Source organism: Pollachius pollachius, assembly GCF_949987615.1.
Source record: "Pollachius pollachius genome assembly, chromosome: 11".
Taxonomy (NCBI): domain Eukaryota; kingdom Metazoa; phylum Chordata; class Actinopteri; order Gadiformes; family Gadidae; genus Pollachius; species Pollachius pollachius.
Window position 1 is genome coordinate 13,843,849 of NC_136944.1, and position 24,252 is coordinate 13,868,100.

At 42.5% G+C, this 24,252-nt stretch overlaps 1 protein-coding gene across 1 annotated transcript; it reads right to left on the minus strand.

Moving 5' to 3' along the window:
- Window positions 1-17,213: 17,213 nt before the first annotated feature.
- Window positions 17,214-23,945, minus strand: LOC307082155 (extracellular serine/threonine protein kinase FAM20C-like; the record flags this gene model as incomplete). Its single annotated transcript, XM_079745629.1, has 10 exons — window positions 17,214-17,460; window positions 19,286-19,345; window positions 19,471-19,552; window positions 19,815-19,924; window positions 20,392-20,572; window positions 20,717-20,832; window positions 21,103-21,195; window positions 21,531-21,609; window positions 22,963-23,141; window positions 23,494-23,945. The coding sequence occupies 10 exons, from the start codon at window positions 23,943-23,945 to the stop codon at window positions 17,214-17,216; spliced, it is 1,599 nt and encodes a 532-aa protein (XP_079601755.1).
- Between the last annotated feature and the right edge of the window lie 307 nt (window positions 23,946-24,252).

Genomic DNA, 24,252 nt, shown 5'->3' on the forward strand with positions numbered 1-24,252 from the left:
AATCACTATGTTTTCATTTGAAACGTCTGACATGCAGTGAAATGTCTCTAGTGGGATGTTTTGCACTAATTGCACAGGGTGTCCGCGCATCCTTAAAAAGTCTTAAATTTGTTACAAATGTCATATGCTGGTCTTAAATACTGTTGCTCAAGGTCTTAAATTTGTCGGGGCAGGACTATATTTTTTTATTTTTCTCGTGGGACTTTTCAGGAAGGACATGTAGAGAGGCTTCTTTCTTGCTAGCTGCATATATAAACGATTATCTGCGTGCTTGCTAGCTAGTCTGCGACAATGGGTAGGTGCAAATTCAAGGACAGTTGGCTGGAAGACGTCCGTTTCCGGAGTTGGCTCGCGTCTGTTGCCAACCCCCACCATCGCGTCTTTTAGGTCTTAAATTTCATTCAAGGTGGTATTAAAAAGGTCTTAAAAAGTCTTACATTTGACTTGCTGAAACCTTGCAGATACCCTGTTGCAATGATGTTAATTACAATATATTTGACTGGGTGAGGTGCACCATTTTCTGTATTTGTTCTTTCCCACTAAGCCTGTACAATAGGGGGCAAGCTATTCTGTAACTGTATGTTCATGATCAATAATACAGTTTCCTTTAAAGGAAACATTCATTGTGTGTTTTCTTCATATTGCATTGCAATAGCCTGTTTAAAGCGATCATATATGCAGCAAACAACTAATCAGCACTGATACTATATGCTAATAGATAAAGGAGTGACAATACCACAGTAAATGCTTTGAATTTTTCTTAAGATATAGCTGTGCAGTATTCTTAGGAAAAAAGGCATATGAGAGAAGGCTCATTACAACTAGAAGAGACATATGACTTTTATAGATATACTTTTAAAGACTTGAGACTTATAATAATATTAATGCTAATATGCCTTGTGTATCTTGAATCTAATGGTCACTTGGTCTTCTGTTTTTGTTCAGCATCCGACCCATTTCCGAGCCAGCGAGGAGCCAGTTTTTCCCTCAGGGGAATCATATAACTGTCTTTGTTGTTCCTTTAAGACAAGACAGCATCACAGTATGAAAAACCATATGAAAAACCATTTAGATGCAGCAGTCCGCCACGGAGGTATTGTCACTCTTTGTCACTCTTTGTGTGGTCTACAGAAGCACATACTGTACTTTTGTTAGGCTGTCAATAACTCTGATGTAATAAATATTTTGTTTTGCAGAATACCGTATCTGCAAATGCAGCTTTAAATGCAGAGACACTCACCATTTTCACTGCCTCACCTGTGAGACAACTATCATAAGAAGGAACCATTTCATTGCTCACTTGAAAGTCTGTTCTGTAAGATCTGTTCCCAAGAGCCAAAAAACATCCACCGTGAGCCCCGTAGCAGCCACTGTCACTGAGAGCCCCGTAGCAGCCACTGTCACGGAGAGCCCAATAGCAGCCACTGTCACTGAGAGCCCCGTAGCAGCCACTGTTGCTCAGAGCCCAATAGCAGCCACTGTCACTGAGAGCCCTGTAGCAGCCACTGTCACTGAGAGCCCTGTAGCAGCCACTGTCACTGAGAGCCCCGTAGCAGCCCCAGCTCCCGCTGATCAGCCACAAATACATGTGCGTGGACAAAAGCAGTTTAAGATCAAGTGTGTACACTGTGGCCTTCAACTCAACAGACGCAATTTGAGGGTGCATATTAAGAGGAAACACCCTGGGAAAAAAGACATCACCGCTGAACGCCATTTAAGCTGTCAGTGTATTGACCCACAAAATGGTATTTTTGCTGTTAAAAAAACATTCACTGGTCCAAGCAATCCAATTCATGTAATTAAAAAAACATCTGGCACAAACCTACAGGTTAGGTGTGAATTGGACTTGTGCAAGGCCAATGCTGAGTTTGCTGAAAGAAGCAATTGTTAGATTTTGCTGCTGCTGCTCCTATGGGGTTTTGGAAACCCACCTCCTACCTAGCATCCACCTGTGGGCTCTGTTTTTATGTTTCCCGATGGATGGGTCTGCAAAGCAGATCATTAAAGGAACGAATAACCAAGGCAGAGCCTGTCGCCAAACCTGCTGCAGCTATGCTCAAGGATGCCTGTGCTGTGCAACCATGCTCAAGAATATGCTACGGCAAATCGAGTAACATGTTATGCTTTCCTTTCAGGAGGGACAGAGATGACAGGACATGACCCTCTCTCATCATTCATGCTTCATTTATTTGTTTTCTACTGCTTATATTGGTCAGTTATATGTTGATATGTTTAACCAAGCCAATAAATGAAAATAATTTTCTTGAGTCCTTGAGTCATTTTATCTGTAGTTAGATGCTGCAGATGATTTTTCAGTCTGTGGTGGCAAGATTGTCGTTTTCTTTTCTCATTCTGCTGGTGAGGTGGCATCAGACACAAGGATGCAAGGCAAAAAAACTGGGAAAACTACTTGGTGGTGGAGAGATGTACACTGAAGATGAGAGGCCATTCAGAACAACCACCAGGATCATCCACTTCATAACATCTTTATGGATCAAGAAAAAAGGCATTGAAATAACTTGGTCTGCATGAATGCTGCACCAATATTATATGTGTGTATACATATATATATATAGATGTATATTTTATTTTTTTTGCCTGACCTACTGAAACATTTCTTTTGGTAATGATTTGCATTACTTGCTATCACTGGCTTTTTCCAATCATCTATCATTATGATATTCCATGAAAAGGGTTGCACTTTTTTACTTAACCAGTCAACTGAGAACCACTGCCCTTGATTACCTGGACAAGTCCCAAAATACACTCCACATAAACGGGCACATACAGTAACAAAGGCAGTGACACATCAATACAGGTCATGATGCTGTATAGGTGAGAAGGGGTGAAAAAAAGTTTTTCAAGGTATGTTTTTTAGACTGATGCAGACCTACATCATTGGAAGATAGTAAAATTATAGAAAAATTATATAATGCTTTCTTTGATTGTTGTACAGTCTAATTTTTATAGCCTACATAATTGATGTAGCCTATAAAATAATCACTCACTTCTCTGCATTTTGCTGTTCTCGGGTTTCCGTTAATGACAAACAATGACAAACCTATCTATTAATAGCAAAAACACAATATGTCGCTGCAAAAGACATTGCAAAGACAGTTTTTATAGGGTAGTAGTAGGGGAAAATCCTCCCCAGGCGCTGTTTCTACTGAGTTTCCGAAATCCCGACTGTCCCTGAACTTCTACGCAGAGCTTGGCGTGTGACGCGTGTGTCATGGGCGGGGCTTGACCTGCTGGACGGTCAAGCCCCGCCTCCCGCTGCAGACGATTGTATTGCAGCAGGCCGCAGCCGTTACCCACTCTGTAGTACGCAATCGTACATCCGGTTTAGTGATATCAAAATAAGAGTCCTGCATGCCGCAGTAGCATACTTGGGAGTAATAACCGGATATAAGAAAGATTTCGATTATTTAATGTTTAACCTTTAGTATTAACCAGTTAAAGATCTTAACGGTCAACAGGTTAACAATGGACATCCCTACGTACCACGTTGATTGCTTATGCTATCTTGTAACAGTTTCCTTATGAGGTCATAGATGATCCTGTGAGTGTTAAAATAGTTGTGTCTCCCAAGGGTCAGCACGGAGATCTATACAGACAAATTAAGCCAGTATCTATGTCTGTAAAATGATTAAGTGTACCCGTATGTCTGTGAGAGTTACAGGCCCAACTGCCTATGACCTAAGTAAGAGCCAAAATTCGATTTTGGGAACTATGAAGACTGGGACCCCAAGGTATGACCTTAACAGATGTAATTTGAGGAATAACGAAGTGACCACATCTACGGGCAAAAAATGTACCTCAATAGACATAATGAAAAGCTAAATGTGTGAAGCACATTAAGTTACACCAGTCACAGGAGCGCTAACAACAGTCTTTTTATTCAACAGAACAATTTAAAAATAACTACAAAAAAATAGATTGTAAACTATTAACATAAAATTATCAATTAAGAGTAGAACAAACAAAGAACAAACTTTCTACTCAAAAGAGGCAAACACCTTCAGGTTTCTCCTGTCTATCATCTCCACACAGAACAGTTCATAATCAGTATGTGATCTGAATGAGAATAGGAATGGGTCATTTTTTTACGAGTTTCTTCCTCGTCCCCGCCGTCATTGGATTTGCGCTGTGTTGATGCTGCCTCCTGCTCCCAACCTTCCATCCCAATGACCTCTGGGAGAGAAACGCTATCCTTGAAGGACTGCAACTGGCACCATGCTGCTGCCTGAATTGTGTCCTTCAGGACAGCATCATCTTTCTTGAAGAAGAAAGAAAAATAATTTGTGTCTGTACTTGACAAAATAACACAATAATTGACACCTTACTCTCCCAAAACCACAAAATGGTATGCAAACAAAGGCTACTTCTACTGATGAGTTTTCAGTGATAAAAAACACTATTCAACTAGTCGTCAGAACTATTTCATCTGGCTATAAATACCACAACCTCCAGCATTACACACATATTACATACCAGGTTCCAGTTCCTGGTCTTCAGTTTTGTCTGGAAATAAAACAGATTGTCTGTAATGTTGAGTAGGCTAATTCAATGGAATAATAAAAGTAGGCCCTAGTAGTGCAATAGATCAGCCATGGAGTAGGCTATAACTTGTATATTGATGGAGATATCTGTACAACTTAATTTGGAAGTAGAAGCGTAATAGAATCAATCAGATCTCACAAATACTCGGAATAGGTGTAGGACTACATGGATTCACCTGGATTAACAGTCTATACATTTCCTGATCCTTCAGAGCTGGATGCTGTTGGAGCATCTCTAGCCTTTTCGTGCAGTGAAGCAAATTTCAGAACTGTAAAGGAAACGTTAAGCCCAATCCAAGACACTTACAGCATGGGGAAGTTCTTCAACAGAACAAGGCACCACCATCGCCGTATTTGCTTCATGTTTGACTGACAAAAGAAACAATAGTCAAATGGGTTAACAAATACAAATCAAGAGAGTGCCAAAACAAAATTTCCTCCACTAGTGATGATACACTTGTCCACTTGATGTAAACATGCGTCAGTAAAGTCCCACCTTCCATCCATTACAATGTACATTACGTACTGTAAATTAGGAGAAGTGGTTTATATTTATGTTTATAAAAATAAAAACAACTATACGAGATATTCATAATATACTGAATAGCCATTTTCTTACCATCAACACAAACACCCCACAGTTGTTGGAAAGACCTTGCCTGGGTACACCCTGTAGTGTGGAGAGTACACATGTTTAAGTAGAAGGTAGAATCAGATGGTTTATTTCTGAAATAATAAAAAAAAAAAACGAAGATCATCCACAGTAAGTCTTCCAAGGCCCAGGGGCTAAGATCTGAGCCAAGTTTCGGTGAACGCAGTATATATGAAAGTCAATTAAACAGTACAATACTTCTGCTATTCTTAACCCTCCTAAACATGCATACAAGCTTAGAACACAGTTGTAACAGGATAAGCCAACAGGCTGGAATTCAAAAAATAAATAAATAAATAAATGGCCTAATGGGGTCAAAACAGCCCCACCAACTATGCCTCTTTTTCACGCATCAAATTGGAATTGATGTATGTTCCGTATTTTAAGCACATAAGCTGCCCTCATGTAGCCACAAGGAAGCAGGATCGAACACACAAGCTGCATCACCTCCACATAGCCACAAGGAAGCAGGATCAAGGGAAGGAAATACAGTCAATGTTATTATTAAGTACACTTTACAGATAAGTACAATGTCTTTGTAGTACACTTCACCTGCTGTGTCTGTATGTCCAGAAGCTCCTGTCCCCAGCATGCTCTGCTCGCCGTTACTTTCTGAAGACTAGTAAAGTCATCCAGCTCACTGTCATCAGTAGCTAGAGGAAAGACCACCCAAAAAGATTTTCAATAATTATGACAAAGTCCACATTGGAACATACAAATATAATTTGAAGAAGCATCTGACTTACACGTTTTTAGTTCCTCACTGTTATTAATGCGGCTTGATGACATGGTGCACAGTACAGGTAGTGGGGGAGGGACTGTTGAACTAAATGTTAAATGTTTTTTAAAGAAACTGAAACATTGAAATTCCAAACATTGTTATAGTATATGTATTTTATAGATTACCCATGATTTTTCCATGGCTATCTAATTGCATTTCAGTATTTGCAGGAACAATCTTACAGAATTATTCCTTTGTTTTCTGGTTCCTCGCCATATTGTGATGGTGTAAAATATTTCTTTGTAGAAATATATGGTTGGAGGGTGTTGTCATGTTGAGGAAATAATTATTTTTCCTCATTTGTTATTGTGATGAATTCGGGTGATTTTGAGTGTGATATTAGCTTCACAGGTTGTATTGGGATAAGTGATTTGGGGCTTTTGTTTTCTTTGTTTTCGTTTGTTTCTTTATTTTTGTCACTTTAAAAAATATATTCTAAGGCTTTGTAAATGTTGTTAATATAAGTGTATTGTATAAATATGAATAATCTGAATGCGCATTATGTAAATAGTTGTTTAAAACTGAAAAATGCATAGCAGATAATTACGAGCAGTTGAACAAGGGGTGGGAATATATAAGCGTCGGCTTCCTCTCCTCTCCTCCTTTTCGGACACAGACACTACATTTATTTTATAAATATTGTTTATGACACTTTATAATTATTGTTGTTTTGTGTTATGTGTATTTGTATGATGTGTCATACTTGCTTTTCTTATTTATTTATTTATTTTTGTTTGAAATAAAGACGAAATGAAATTCCTGAAAACAATTGTTCCACACAATGGCTGTTTATTTGACCAACAAGCTCAGGCACGAGTCCGATCTTTCTAAGGACATCACTTGGATCTTGACTGTTGCTCTGGTGGAAGACATCACAAAGAGCATAATGCTCCAATGAGCCAGTTAGTGGGTGGCCATTTTTATCTTCTGGCACCTTGGGGTTCTTCAACCAAGGCATATGGACTTTAAGCTTGCCATCTGATGCCTGCTTAATGTTCTCCACAGTTGGCTCCAATAACCTCCCCTGAAATGGTTCAAACGTGTCCGGCTGTCTTCTGTTGGCATGCATTGCTAATCCCCTCGCGTAGTCATAGACTGAAATGTTTGGGAAGTGTTTCCATGACAGCAGCATATCAACATATTCACGTGGGCTCTCTGCTCTGAAATTGAATTTTACAGAATACACAACGCCACACGGGCAAGTGATGACAGCCAAGCCACCTACAAGACAACAGAAGTGTTTTGTTAGTAATCTCACAATATTCATCTTTACGCTCCGAAAAAATGCCTAATATACATAACTTAATGATAAAGCTGTTGCTCATTTACACAAACGAAATTATTGTCAGATTAAATTAAACAAGTATTGGATTCACATATTCTTTCACTCACCAGAAGCCCCCCACACCTTCTCAAAGACTTTGTTGTAAGTGACCCTATTGGACATTTTTTGCTGTAGTTGGACCGCAAGGTCTGTCTGAGCCCTTGTTATCTAACCCACAGGCTTTGCAAAGAGCCCTTACTTCCTCTATCTGTTAGGAAAATGCTTTTTATATATATATATTATTGAGAAATTATGTTTTGTGTCACAGAAAATACATATTTAGTTAAGTTGTTTCACATCAAACTTACCTTCAGGTTTAATTCTTCGTCAACCAGGTAGGGCTGCTCGATTATGGGAAAAATCATGATCACGATTATTTTGGTCAATATTGAAATCATGATTATTCAAACGATTATTTTTGAGCTTGAAAACATGTTGTTTATTCAGCATACATACATCTATGTATTATAATACATAGATATCTATATCATATAATACATATTATCACGGCCAAGCTGTGTGCGCCTCCAGACGATATTATGAATCACAAACAACTTCGTCGGGTTCTCTGACGTCTCTGGTTCTTCCACTTCCACATCAATCTGAAGAAGACTGAACCGCGCGCTGCCTACTGCCGGCTGCCCGCTGCCGGGCGGTGCTGCTTCGCGGCGGTTGTGCTTCACGGTGGTGGTGCCTCGCGGCAACCGGCGGCAGGCAGCATGTCGCAGTTCATACTTCAGGGAGTCAAAGCCAAAGTTCCAATCCCCCAATTCCTTCTCAACCATGGCTGAGATAACCCAAATTACAGTCTCTTTGTGGAAATACAAGAGATGTCAAAGAACCGACGTGTAATACGCCATAACATCAACAGTAAACACTGTGCAATCACACACACACACGAGGTGCTCGCACGGTCGTGTCTCATTGGCGGGCCAAATTCTCTGGGCGGGCCAGGGAGAGAAAGGGGAGGAGTTTAGATTCTTATGCCGACATAAGGGACCACATTCCAAATCAGTGCGCTTGAGCCTCCGTTTTTTCCAAAGGCGAGCAGAACACCTAGTGCTCGTTTTACACCGAATGCAAGTTTTAGCCACTGGGGGACCATAGGCAGGCTAGGGGGACTCATATTTATGTTAGAAAACCTCATAAAGTGAGATTTTCATGCCATGGGACCTTTAACTAAAAAACACAGAAAGATTAAAGCATCCAGCATGTGCTTTCAACAATGTGTGAGGGCATACGCAACAGAGATAATCGTGGAATGGTGCGCAATTTAATCTGCACAGTGGAAAGCGCTCGTCCACTGGGCGGACGAGCGCTGGCCGGAGATGTTCGCCCATTTTAGAAGCAGGGAGATTACAAGACAAAAATAAATGTGTGTGTCGGCCTGGCACTAATGCTCCCGTTGAACTGATCTTTATTTCATCATGAACAATGCTTGGACTGACGAGGTGAACTGTGTAGGCTAAGGCTACATTCACATGATGACGGTCTGAACAGAAGCCGCAGTCACCTATGATCAGTTAATCTCATACCATCCATACACCCAACTGCAGCTTGTTCTTTTGTTCAAGGAGAGATCATTTTGTCAATGTTTACGTATGGGCTAACCCATATTTAGAAATTGTTCTGTGTTTGTGTTTCCTAATTTGTCCATTCACTTCTTTCTTTTTTTATTGTTTTAAAAAGATAATTTTAACCACCCGGTGGTTCTTTCCTCCTTTCTCCCATTTGTTACTCCGAGGGAGACCAGTAGCAATATGGGGCTGGGGGTCAAGGAAGACGGGATTGCAGAGTACCCAGTCGAGGACCAGGGTTCAGAGGCAGCAGCAGGGACAGCGAGTGACCTAGGAGGTTGGTCGATAAGTGAAGACACATGCACGCCCATACACAGTATGACAAACTCATGATTTGTTCTATAGATTGATAACTACCTCTTGTCACCTCAGAAGATCTAAGCTGTACAAGCTGCGAGCAGCCGGAGGCTGCTGCTGCCTCTGAACCCATTCCACCGCCACCAACTGTTGCTGTCACCACTCCTCCTATTGCCCCAGGTATGTCATTTAACATGTGGGAAATTACATCTATTTTATGCTACACTTTGTTTATGTGGTTATGAGGGTCCCTATGCGTGAATGGTATGTTATGGGTATGACTAGTTATGTACTCATAGCCTTTCATGTTGAATGTAATTTTGACCTGACCCCAAAAATGTTGTTTCCATTTGAAACAGTGAGGACACAGAAAAGAAGGAGTGGGGGGGAGGGAGAGGGAGAGTGAGATAGATAAGTGCCTCCTTGAGGTTTTGAGGAGGCCGCCTCTACCTGCTCAAGCGCCTCCGCCTCCTCCTCTTCCTCCTCCTCCAGCGCCTCTCTCTGAGGAGGAACATTTTTTTAAAGGGATACTAACTTCCCTGCAACGGGAAAGGGATACTAACTTCCCTGCAACGATTGCCACCCCATGCCAAAGAACAAGTTCAAATTCATAAATTATTGCATGATGCTAACAGTTACTATAATCCAGTACTGCTCAAGTTGGACAATCAATTTGGACCATTCAGTGAATAGGTTCACTGGGGTGACAATCGTTGCAGGGAATGATCCATGCCCATTTTTTTTTGTTTACACACACACACACACACACACACACACACCCCAATAAATTATTATTTTTATTCAAAAAATGTGGCTTCATATTCTTTATTGAATGGCCATTTATGTTTCTTGAGGGAAAGGTTGCAAATTATTTTGTGCCACAGATTTTGGGGTCCAAGCAACTTTGCTTAAGGTATTTTTGTCAGCTATGTTGTGCCCTGCTCGTTGAAAAGCACAACCAAGAACGGGAGGTCCACACAGCGACAGTTAAATGTACGTTACATTTATTTAGTAACTCGAAAAAGCCCACAAATCAGTATTCTGTAGTGTAGTGTGGTGTTTACAGTTAAACTAAAGTATGAGTATGCAAACAAAGGCTAAAGGGCTAGAATAACCCCAAACAAAACCCAGGTGCCAGGCAGCACCAGCCTTCCAGGTGGGAGAGCGAGAGCGCCATGTTGGATTCCCCCATTCTTATGCAGGCTTCCGGCAGGTGATTTCAATCCCTCAATGAGGTGGCCAGCCAATCAGCTTCCCTGGAAGAAGAATAGAGGCCAGCAGAAGGGAAGCAAGACAGCTCAGGACCGTCACAGTTACCTGATTTCAAAATATAAACAAACTTTAACATTAACAAACTTAGTTAATAATGGCATATTACTGTTGTATGTTAAGGAGACATGCTTCATTAAGTCAGAAGATCACAGTAAATATAGTCATTTCAGAAGGTTTGCTCAACAGTAATGTGTAGGTGGCTCTTACATTTACATTTACATTTAGGGCATTTAGCAGACGCTTTTATCCAAAGCGACTTACAATAAGTGCATTTGTTACAATAAGTACATTTGTCATAAGAAGTGAAACAATATATCGCTGTCGGTACAGTAAAGATGTTCATAGAACCAAGTGCAAGTATTACAATCGCTAGGCTAACCCATTCCCCGTGTAAAGCAACGATAGCAGCTACTGTAGATGCTACACAATTAAGTACCTTGAATAAGTGCAATGTACAAGTGCCAGTACGTACAACATTCAATGGTGGCTGTGCATTGGTTTCTATGCAGAGTCGAGATGAACTCTGAACAGGTGAGTTTTGAGTCTTTTGCAGAAGCTGTTGAGCGACTCTGCGGTCCTGACATCGGTAGGGAGCTCGTTCCACCACTGAGGTCCCAAAACAGAGAAAAGTTGTGACTTTGCTGATCGACCTTTGCTTGCTCTTAGCGATGGCGGTACCAGACGTCCAGCTGAGGTAGTTGAGCGGAGAGATCGAGCTGGGGTGTGTGGCTTTACTAATGCTTGGAGGTAGGCAGGGGCAGTTCCATCGACTGCCTTGTATGCCAGTACCATCATCTTGAATCTGATGTGAGCTATTACAGGGAGCCAGTGGAGGTCTCGGAAGAGGGGGGTTACATGTGAGAACTTTGGTAGGTTGAACACGAGGCGCGCTGCCGCATTCTGGATGCGCTGCAAGGGTTTAATCGCAGAGGCAGGGAGTCCAGCCAGGAGCGAGTTGCAGTAGTCGAGGCGGGAGATGACCAGTGATTGGACTAGAAGCTGAGCTGCTTCCCTTGTGAGGATGGGCCGGATCCTGCGGATGGTGTAAAGTGCAAATCTGCAGGATTGGGCCACCGCAGTGATGTTTGCGGTGCAGCATAACTGATTGTCCAACACTAAACCAAGGTTTTTGGCAGTTGGAGAAGGAGATACAGTGATGTTCTCAACAGTGACCAGTAAGTCCATGTGTGGGCAATCTTTCCCTGGTATTAGGAGGAGCTCAGTCTTGTTGAGGTTAAGCCTCAGGTGATGGGCAGTTGTCCAGGGGCTGACTTCTGCCAGACATTCAGAAATGCGTGTTGCAATCAGGGCTTTGTCAGATGAGGGAAAGGAGAGAAATAGCTGAGTGTTGTCAGCATAGCAGTGATAGGAAAAGCCGTGGGATGTAATTACAGAGCCCAGAGATCTGGTGTAGAGGGAGAACAGAAGCCCCAGTACCGAGCCTTGAGGGACACCTGTATCAAGCGTGCAAGGTTTGGACAGGGAGCCATTCCATGTTACCTGATAAGTGTGATTCATCAGGTAGGACGTGAACCAGGAAAGGGCAGATTCAGCTATGCCAAGCTCGGCGAGAGTGGCGAGAAGGATCTGGTAGTTGTAGCAGCATTTGACACCACAGTGTCAAATGCTGCAGACAAGTCAAGGAGAATGAGAACCGATGAGAGGGACGAGGCTCTGGCCGCACGGAGGGACTCAGTGGAGTGTGCTTTTTTGAAGCCTGACTGGTGAGGGTCAAGCAGGTTGTTAGATGAGAGATAGGAGGACAGTTGGTTAGCGACGGCACGTTCCAATGTTTTAGAGAGGAATGAAAGAAGAGATACCGGTCTGTAATTCTGGATGTCAGTGGTATCAAGCGTTGGTTTTTTGAGGAGAGGCTTTATTTTTTTGAGGAGAGGCTTTATCTGGCTCTTCAAAGAGCCATTTTGGGTGTGCTGGTGCGCTACATGTTCTCTTGCCATTGGACGGTTCCCTCAGCAGAGAAGTAGGACGTGAAGGCCTCCCGAATCCTGATTGCTTCCCTCACTTGTTGGCAGCAACTCTTCCCAGACCTGGCAGTGGGTCCACGTCAGTTGCTGGGATGTTCCCCCTCAATGACTTGGGGGGGGGGGTCCTCCGCATGAAGTTGTGGAGAACACAGGTAGCCTTCACACACATTCTCCGCAACTTCTACGTTGACCTCCAAGGCGCGCCTGTAGACCCTCCACTGGGAAGAAAGGATCCCAAAGGCATTCTCAACAACCAGCCAAGCTCGGGACAGACGTTAGTTGAAAACCCGGCGCTCTCGCCAGGTTGCGACCAGGGAATGGCCTCATGAGGTTTTTCCGAAGTGGAAAGGCCTCATCAGCCACAAAGACATGTGGCTGTGGTCCTAGGTGGTCAGCTCCTGTTAGTGGCAGGTCAGCAGGCAGTTGGAGGGTGCCAGACTGGAGCGCTGCAACAAAAGCAGAGTTGGCCAGAATCCCACCATCGCTGGTTCTTCCGTAGCCCCCGACATCAATCACCCGGAAACAATATTCCGCGTCTTCAACCGCCAAGAGAACAAGAGAGAAAGTTCCCTTATAGCTGAAGAACTGGGATCGTGAGTGACCAGGGGCTTTGATGACCACATGCTTCCCATCCAATGCTCCACAGCAAAGAGGAAAATTCCACCGCTCCTCAAACCTCCCTGCAATGGACCTCCACTCATCTCTGCTGGGCACAGCTATGTACTCCTCCACAAGACAGTCCCAGATTGCAGTGGCAACATTAGGGACAATGCTGGAGACAGTGGAGGCCTCAGTGGCTAGGTATCTGCATAATAAAAAAAATGTAATTGTATTGTAGTGAAGATACTATAGGTATCGGCAGAGGATAATCAACCCAGCTTACGCACTTTATGACCAATCATGCGTTGCCGCCACGTAAGTTTTAACATTGCCGATACGTGCGGATGAAAGACGCGATCACGTTGCCGCAACATATCTTGGCGATGTTGCTCGTCCGTAACTACCACGTCCTGGCGACGTCGTGGCAACGAAAATACATACTAGCGACATTGTAGCAACCTTCTTCAAAAAGGTTGCCATAACGTTGCAAGGACGTTAGGGCGGATCTGCATGGTGCAGTCCTTATTTGCCCTTTATAGAACCCACAAAATCTAGTCTGAAATCTAAAAGCCACATTCATATTTTAACTACTTTTTGGCTGGTGGCTGTTGCTAATGTTGACCCCAAGCCTATTCAAAAGACAAGACAGCTGTACACTAACAAATATCAATTTATTATATTTTTATTTAAAATCATTTTGATTTTAATTTTGGGGATCTTCCACCTGCCGTTCCATCCGACCCTGTGAAGAACAAATAAAAGACGACATGTGAGTGCATTTATTTTCATTTTACATTCAGTCAAATGGCATTGTACATTTAGTCAAAACTTAAATATGTTATTAGACATTTCAATTTGTGGAAAAAATTGCTGGGGAATTTAAAAGAAATCTCTAATCAACCAAAACTTTCGCGGCCCCCCTGCAGTACCTCCGCGGACCCCATGTTGAAGACCTCTGGTTTATATGGTTAGATATGTTCTTAATTTAATTATTCTTAAGTAAATAAGCTACAGGAGAAATAATTTTTGATCGTTTTCCTGCCGTTTGTGTTTAGCAGCTGTGTCAGATTCAATGCTGCTGTTATTTCATGTCCATACAGTTCTTCTGTCATTCTAAATTTATAAGAAACTGTTAAATATTTTGGACAGTTCCCTGCCCGCCTTGCTGGGTAAATAAATGGAGAGAGAAACCGACCCTCCAAAGATATAATTCTGTTTCAGTCTTTTTGTGTATTGAACGTTCAAAAGAGATAAATTAAGTTAGGCTTACTGCCAAGGTGTATGTCTTTGTCCGCTTCAGCTCTGAGCTGAGGACAGCGACACAAGAGCCACACAGGCTCTGAGTCGCTGTCGTCAGTGCTTCAGAAAAGCGCTGAAATGGAGATGAAGGGGAACCCTGGGTTACTTTTTGGGCTTATTTTAACTGACCCATCCAGTTTTCTGGAGGCCCACCCACAATCAAAATCCTGGCGCCGCTGCATGTCCATTCCACTGCATGTGCATTCATCATGTGTCAATTCTAGAGATATGAGCGGCCAGGGTATTTGAGAAACCCAGACGCTCAAGGCCACAAAAACAAGTGTAATTCCTGCACATAGCCACAAGAGGTCAGCACCAAGCCAGAAATCAAGTTGCAATGCCAACACATAGCCGCGAGGGATCAGCACAGAGTACACATACGGGTATCCAGGAGGCGGGAGTTCAGCACCATGCTTAGCCATTCAGAGCACATAACTGAGTCCAAGCCTGCCCAGTTTTAAAGCCACAACACAATGCCCAGGGGGCCAGAACGCTCCAGGTAACGCATCCATCAGATGCCCTACTAAGCGTATCTCCACGCATGCATAATGCAATTCCTCTCCTTTTGCTTCATAGATATCATAGTGAACCTTTACCAAATAAAGTGAGTTACAAGCGATCCTGACTCGGCAAACTTTTTTCAAAAAGAACATGGCTTTGTCTATATAGTAACTATGCGAAATGCATTGTTCGCCATAAATCTCAATAGAGTGATGATTTCAAAATGCATAAGCAACGTCCAACCTGCCTTATTCTATAATTTAGGGAATTCACTTTAAATACACCCAATGTAAGAAATATGTCGCATATGTTTTCAACAGCTGAGAGGTAGTGGCGGTGGCGTAGTGGATTACTATAAGACCCGAATGCCAGCGACAGGGGTTCAAATCTAGCTGGTCCATCATCATGCCTTTTAACCCCATAGATGTGGTGCCAGCACGGCCTTGAGAACATGGGTTCAAGTGCGAAATAAGCAAAAAAAAATATTTCCTTTCCTTTACTTTAGTGAATAAGTTTTCCTTATTACATAAGAATTGGGACTATTTAAGCTTCACATAAATGCGCATCACTTGGGAGACGAACCCTGCACGCAGAAATTCAAGACTGATGCTCTCCCTCCAATCTACCACTCTCTTGGAGACACACTGTGCAACAGTAAGATTTGCCTACATAAGGTCCAACAAGGACGGTCACACGCCAATCTAACCCGACAGACATAGCTGACAGACATAGACATAGCTGGTTGAGAGCGTAAGTGACCATGGTGATACAGCGATCGACTTTCGTGTCAAAACTAACCCAGGCTTTGAGTGCAACATACCTCACTAACCAACTAATCGAGGTTCGTAGTACAGGGCACAGGTGTATTCTTCATCCAAAAAATTAAATCCCTGCGGGGACTGATATAGGTGAGTCAGGAGGTGCTTGATCCTGTCCTCATCAAAATAACCCTGCATCTCATCATCCAGATAAACTGATTGAGTGAAAGTCGGTTTCGTTATATTTATGTAGAGCGGATTTGTGCGTCTGATGATAAAAATAATGACATTTGGCACACGGTCAAAGCTTAATATTGTGCCATTGGCAGGATTCAGGTTAGGCTTTCTAACGGTAACGTAAGATAGCGGTAGCTGATACTAGCGATTTCTTGTCTGCGACATATTTTGGGCTTCATTTAGTAAACATAACCTGTAGTGGTACACAGTCGTATGTGTTATGTTTTGATTACAATGTGTTGAATCACCTATGTCTGGTACCAACAGGGGCGGCCATTGTTGTTTATGTGTGTGGCGTCAAAAGCTGTAACTGGGAGTACACCGATCTGGTACCAGTTCATGGGTGCAGAGCAAGTGAGCGGAGCGAGAAGCGGAGCGGATCGAATTTTGCTTGAGCGCGGAACGCTTTTTAATTTAAAGGCCAGAGCGGCCGCTCTGTTCCGCTCGGATACTGCTCACACCCCGGAGTCTGAGGCATGCCCAAATCCACCCAGAATTAATTTCTTCCTAATACAACCACGTTGCCCTGTGTTAGACCTTTCCTGCTGTCGGTTTCCAGACCGTATTCGAGGAGTACAGGGGAAACGTTCCCTCCAGGGCCAATGGTCTCTCGGGGGTAACACCCTTCACTTTGACCGGCAGTGGGTCTGTTTATTGGTCGGAATATGGTCAGAATGGCCATATTCTAAAATGGCTAGAATCTTCTACCAGAGCGCAATGACGCGAATTTGAGCGGAGGAGCGGCCGGGTGAACAGCCGCCTGAGCAAGGAGAGGGATATTCGCACCACTCAGCTCCGCTCACTAGCTCTGGTAGTGAGTTACGGTTTTGACTGCCGTTCCAGGCCACTTTCGCAGGTAGAAGGTTGTGAAAACACGAAAACATCAGTCAGCATAGCAGACCTGTTGATTTCTCCAGACAACGGTGTTATCCGCCAGACCTCTACCGTTATTTATCTTGGAAGACAGCCCGTAACCTAATGTCTGTCCCTACATGGTGCGTCAGACTTGAAGTATGTTCCTAACCTTTCCCTGGGAGAGTGCAATCTTGCCTATATAGGGGGTTAGTTGCGTGGTACTCACCCCAAATCCAGAGCCATCGTAGGCGAACAACTCTCTCTGTAACACGCTGCACTGGCACCTCGTCTCCAGGTGACCAACCCGCGAGAGAGACTCTCAACCCAGAGTCTCAATTCCTGAGACTACCTGCCGCCTCAGCTGTTGCTATTTACCGCTAATGAGCTCCTCAACACCGCTTCCTCTGTGTGATGTCATTGCTGTCCCTAATCATAAGTACCCTAAAGCGAGCACTGCTGTCGCATTGAAAGCGCTTGGAAACAAGTTTCAAAAGTTTTGATGTCGTTTATTTTTCAGTCTGGTTCTTCATAGTGTCCCTCTAAATCGTCGTAGACAGCATCATCACGAAGATCTTGACAGGTGCGCAACACCTGCAATACCATTGCTAGGCGACGGTCCAATGCGGAGAGATGTGCTTCTGAGAGAAGGGGTTGGATGACAGCAAGGGGGTCCCGGTCCAGCGACTCACGCATGACATCACTCAAACGGAAGCCCGGCCGGGACATGAGGCGTAAACGTAGGAGAGTGGAACGTCGGATTCTGTAAAGAGAATAAGTGAAAATTAGGTGTTTTTATAATTTGATGTAATCCAACAAATTATATCTTTGTACGCAAATTGGTTCTGTATGGTTAGGGTCCTTGACACCCAACCAACATGTAATGGGTTTGATCTCCAACGTACCTGTAGGCATCCTTGAGCAAAATTAATATGTTGCTTTGTTTCCCAATGCTAGGGACACACTACAGGATGATTAGCCCGATTTTGTACCCGATTTCACCCTTCCAACTCAGCTAACCAAGATTATTTGATGGTTCTACCAATTTTGTTTGGCTAGATAGATAGCTATACTAGTATCATCTAGGAGCATTATCAACATTTGGTTTTTAAATGAATTGCACAAGCAGTTATTCGAATATATGAGGTTTGCAATGCACAAAGGTAACCAGTTGTCCCAAAATTTTCCCAGGATAGTGACGTCATAGATTTTTAATTAACAGACAAAAGCTAGTAAGTATGCCATGGTGACCGGGCGACATCCACTTAGGCTGGCAATTACAGTTGTATCAGAGACAAGTAAGGAGACATTATTTTAGATCATCACTCTGGGTTTTCGTTCCTTTAATGTGGTAAGCTGCAAGAAATGCCTATTTACATGAAGAACAATGTGACATTACATGCTGTTTTATATGGTGCAAACCCAGGATACTGTTTGGCCGTAACCTACGCTTAATAAAGACTGTTAAGATAAATCGGGATCCATACACGGAAGACACCCTCTCCGAATCACCAACGATTAACACCAACACTAGATGGGCCACTCATGAACGATCCGTTTCAAAGAGTTGGCTCCCGACGCGAGCCGTTTTCTTTTTTTCTATATAAAGTTTGCCTAGGCAGAATGATATGAAGAGCTCCTCACTACGTGTGCTCCGTGCATACTATGTGTCTGTGCAATGACGGCACGTGCATGCATGCAACCAATTACGTGTGGATAGACAGTGATCATACTATTAAGTAAGCGGCGAGGATGCCCGTTGCGCTCATACGTGTAAATGCAAAGAAAACAATCGGCTACATTAATTTATTGATATTACAGAATGTTATTTTTACTTTTGAATAATTCAGTACAAGGAAGGATTGAAAAATGTAAGTGATATATAGGCCTACACATATGAATCATAAGTCAGAACAGGCTACATTGGGCTGAATTATAAAAGGTAATATGAAGAGCCGTTTGGGAGCCGGCTCTTGTTGATGAGCAGATCCAAATGATTCAGCTCACTAAAAAGAACCAAAATTTCCATCACCACATTCTTGCCGCTTTGATTCCCTACCCAAACAGATGGACCGGTATAACATTTCAATAACTGCATACGGGAACAACTGCCTAATGGATAAGGTAAATACCAAACACATAACACATCAACTCTTTAAAAAAAAAGTTATTTTAAAAAAACGAAACGCAGAAATATATGGCACCATTTTAACACATCGTGACCACGGGGAAAATGCAATTATTTTTGTGTGAAATATAATTATTTTTGATTGGAATCTTGATTATAAAATACAATAGTCTATTAAAACCTTAAAAGCTAGTTTTTGCCTTCAGAATAATTGCAAAAATTATAGATTTTTTTTTTTTTGTATATTTACAAAAATTAGAATGCAAAAAGTTTTTCACTCAACATAAAGATGCAAATCTACCTCCATGCAGTCTACCCCCAGAAGTTCAGCTATTGCGTTATCAAACTTCTGGATCTTAGATTACTTAAAAGCCAAGTAGTAAATAAAAGGGTCTTATATTACATGAAACATGTCTATAGTATGTATTAGTTCCGTAGTTTGACTGAAACACTGTTGTACCTGCAGCACTGACGTAGAGGGGCCAGAATGCTGGGTTCATCTCGAGAGTGACGTCCAAAGCTGTAGATTTAAGATTAAAATTTAAAAAAAGAATTTCATTGATTTATTCATTCATCTTTTGTTTTTCTGGGCGTCTACAGTAATTAATCAATTCAAATTGAGTGACTTCTACAAATGCAACTCACGCACGTCCGTTGTCAAGATGCAGCATAAATGTCTTGTTACCAAACTTCTCAAAGGTCTCATAGTGATGTCTGTCCATGTTGCCTGGGGAGTCAGAAAATACCTTGGTCATCAGCTATCAATTCGTATTTACTCTTTAAGTAATTGGTAGAGACATTTATATGAAGCCACTTACAGTTATTTCAGATACAGGTCATTAATCGGACACTCAAGCCACAAGCAGCATGTTGCATTACGAAATTGGAAACATTATTTCAATGACATATCATAGTGTTCATCCAACGGTGCTGTGATATGACTTCTAGCTATGCTCAAAATTGTGCCGCATATGTAGGTGGTGACCAACCCATGAGGAAATCCAGCACAGCCATATCCATGAGGTCGACCAGCCGGGTTCCCTCGTCGTAGGGAGGGGTTTGCTTCACTCCGTCACAGTAGGCCGGGTCCTTCTCCCACCTGCGCACACACAGTGTCTTATCCTGGACATAAAACGTTTATAAAAAATGTCTTTCAATTGCTGTGCTTGGTATGCTACCATAATTTGTCTGCCCATGATGGCACAAATTTCACTCCTAACCAGACCTTGAGGGATGGATCCCACATGGTGCATAACGGTTCCTTTTCAAGGTTTCTTCCTTGATAATTTAGTTTTTTTTCCTTGCCCTTGAGAGGGTTGTATAATTAACCCTGGGAAGGGCTGTACGATTACAAAATACTTGATTGGGAAGATGTTGATAAAACTTGAAAAATAATTAACTAAACACATGTTTCTCCACAAAATTTAAATCTCACAACTTTTCACAAATTCTTGGCTAAGAAGGTGAAACTTTAATTTGATGGATAAACAATATTCTCTACAAACACACACACACTAAACTAAATGGCCACACACACAAACACATGACCAGCAGACTGTTACCCACTGTGCTAGTTTGGTGCGGCTATAGGAACGTCTCCATGGTGACCTCCAGGACCGGCGGGGTGCCAGGGTGAGATCAGGGAGCATGGTTGCAAGAGACACCTCCAGCGCACGCGGAGCGCCGCACACCGGGTTCTCCGTGGAGCAGTAGTACTCACACTGGCCGTAGAAACACGTGTTCCCCACTGGAGGGAGCCAGAGAGTGAAAAGAGAAGAACATAGAGTTTAAGTCGTTTGTGGGCGCTTAAAGCCCTGCTAAAAGCCCAAAACTGTCAAGAGGAAACATCCATCTCTGTTGTAATACACATGCATTCACGTGGCGCACAAACCGGGGGAGGTAAAGAAGGTCCTCAACAGCTTTTTGTCTGTGGTGACATCTTTGATTTCCGAGATGACGTCGACAAGTCTTCCAACCACTGGAGGGATCCGTTGGAATCCTAGGATCCTGCGAGAGTGCGAGAGAGAGAGAGAGATTAGAGAGAGGCAGGGGGGAGAGCGAGAGAGATAGAGAGAGAGAAAGTCTTATATTGCTGTATATACTGTATGTTATAAAGCACATCCAAAATCATTTACAGAGAGGGTCTAGACTAGATGGTCATTGTCCAGGAGATAGTTTGATTAACTCAACTGCTATCAATCGATTCGATACACACAGCACGTTCTACACTTCCTGTCACTATAGCAGCCTACAATTAAATATATGCTGGATACTCACCTGTCCAGGTGGAAGGCGGAGATCTCTGCATTGTGTCGCTCAAAGTCTGAGAAGTAGAACAGATTAACATCTGTTTCCGCATCTCTGGTCTGTCTGACAATGGCGATGGAACACATTGACACACCCACAGACAAACATAAATATTCTTATAGTTCCTGTAATCCCAAAAATGATTATTCACTATTTTTTATGGAGTAATTTTGCAGACGCTTTTATCCAATGAGTTAATATTTTTAAATATAGAAGTCATTAAGGAGTTAATCTTGCAAAGGGAAGTCTACTCGTAGGCCTAGACTATGGTGGACATTGTGGCACAAAGTTAACTCCACATTCTTTCCACTGAAAGTCAAACATAACCATTAGAATTTCCTGTTCTACACTTTATTCAATGTACAGGACACCCTATTACGATGAAGCTGTGGTCTTACTTCATTGGTTTGAGCAGAGCCTCTCCGTGATTGGGAAACGACATGAGTAGTTTTAGCTGGGTACCCCCTTTTTTCTGCACTGAGAGATACAAACAGACACATCAATATTAATATGCATCCAAACACTATAACAGGCAAGGTAGGCCTACACTAAATCATTTGATAAAAGCATGTGTTAGATGTATACTTAGCTGAGGTCACAGTGGACATGCCAGTTTAAAGCATTAACAAACCATCATGACACAAAAGTAGTAAAAGTAGAAAAGCTAGTTGGTAGTAGGCTAACTAAATAGGTCAAGTCTTCTATTCTCTAGTTAGTAGTTCCAAAGTATCATTCCTCATATAAAAGATACAATATCTTTATACTTTGCTATAGGAAGGCCTAACTGTAAACACACTTTGTCGATTGTGGATTCAACATGTCTTGTCACTGTTTCTCCACAACGTGGTGCCCTGCCACAACTATAACCAGACCATTAACATTGAATTTCCATTGCCATCAACCACCATAGGTTTTGCTGTCTACAATGTATCATCTTCTATACATAATGTAGGGTATATCTAGAGCTCTACTATAGTTCATTCATAGCAATACATGTTGCATTCCCATAGGCAGCGTTGCTGCAATATAGCAAAAGCCAAGTGTATTTCAAGTAAACAAAAAAATATTGAAACGATCCAAGGCATTTTGCACAGATACATACTTTATTATTTTTATCTTTCAAATTGTGTAATACCAATTGCCACAGTGATCATAATTTAGAAACTGAAGAAAAGAAAAAAAGCCAGTGAATATATGCAGTGTAGCTCTAGAGTCTAGATCATGAATAACAAATGTGTGGAAAAGATGAGATTCCATATATCGGACAGAAACCAGTACTAAAAGCTTGCGCGGCTGGGAACTTGTTTTGTTTAATCTGCAGCACTCCAGACAAATTACAATACTGTTGATATTCATTCTGCTGTGCTCTATCAAATACAGCCTGTTTGTGTGTGGTTGTGTGTGTGTTCATGAGTGTTTGTCTTTGTTTGTGTTTCTGGGTATTTTTTTTTTATCTGCGTGGGCCTCACAGTTGGTTTAGTTGGTGTATGTAGTGGGAATGGAGTTTGTATTGTGTGTATCCATTTGTATTCAGAAAATAGGGTTAGGGTTAATGTGGATGAGTGAGTGACTGAGTAGATTCTATCAAGACTTTCAAATGAAAGACCACGCAAGCTGGAGATTGTTGAGTGAGAGATTGTATCCCCAACTTCTCCATTTTATGTGAGTGTGACCATACATGTTTATGAGTCGGTGCTTATTCAAATGTCTTGATGTTTTAGAGATCATTTTCTTCACTTCCAGGTTTATGGGCTATGTCTCTGACACAAACACACAATTATGCTCTAACGCACCCGCACACATTAACACCCATGAGAGCCCGTAACTAACCAACATTGAGGATACGCTGTGTGGAAATGTAGTGGGTGATCTGGTCCAGCAGGGGATCGGACCTGTGGTAAAGCTCCCAGCGGGAGATGCCCAGGTGGAAGCGCAGCCAGGGAGGGTGGGTTTCAGCCGCCACCGTCCAGTTAGCTTTGTCGTAGCCGTCCTCCTCACTACCGCTCTGCCTATGGGAGGGGAGAATGGACAAACATATTGTGTTTAGGCCCTGATCAACTACAAATCTGGATTCTGAGATTAAATACATTAGATTTTAAGTGAAATTATATCTCACAACTAATGCATCAAGTTTTTCACCATATCCTAACTTATCAAACTTTCTACAAACAAACAAATACTGATATAAAAAAGTCAACAATCATGCAGAAACATCATGAATGTCAAAGTATGGAGTTCCTTCTTTTACTTTTCAAGTACTTCTCTGTACCCCTGTTGACAAGTGCAAAGAATACTGCTATGCTACAAAAAATAGCGATATGCATCAGTGGCCTGATCTATTATTTATGGATTTCCACTCACCAGTAGCTGTCTTCCTCCTCCTCACCTCCTGTGTCCCTCTCTTCTTCTTCATCTTCGCTGTTCTTGACTCGCAGCAACCAATCATCTTCTTGCATTTCAGGCCGTTGCAGGTTATACAACGGGTGGCTGAACAGAGCCTCTAACTTTGAACCTCCCGGATCTACCTCCCTCATACCCTTGGTGGACATTTTATCTCCGGTTGGTTCCTTTTCCCACTCAGTGGCATTATTGGCAAAGATTCCGTTGGAGATGATGACGGAGGATTTTGTTTGGCGGGAAGTACTTCCAGGATCATGGAGGGGAGATGAGGAAGAAGAGTGAGGTAGGACACAGGCCGTCTGGAGGACGGAGAGACAGAAGATGGCCAGGAGGATATGCAGCGCCAGGGACAGACATGCCAGAACCAGACAGATGGAGCGCGTGGACCGACCGCCAACGCTTCGCCTCAGCATGCTGGTCCTGGGAGAAAGAAAGAACCACCAGGGGGGAACTAAAAGGGGACATTTTTGAAGATAATTTTTCTTCCCCAAGATACTAAAAAAAAATCGCAATGTAGCAGGCTGCACCGCACAGGCCATTACATTTCGGCATTGTTTTGCAGATACCGTTCAGAAATCCAGACAACTATTAAGTATATTATTGTACACATTGATATAAACATACTCTAGGAAGGAATTCACCTGAAGAAAGGAAAGTTGGGAATAATTGCCTAGAATGTAGTAGGTCCAGATCCCTGACATCCAGCTTGATAGTTATGTC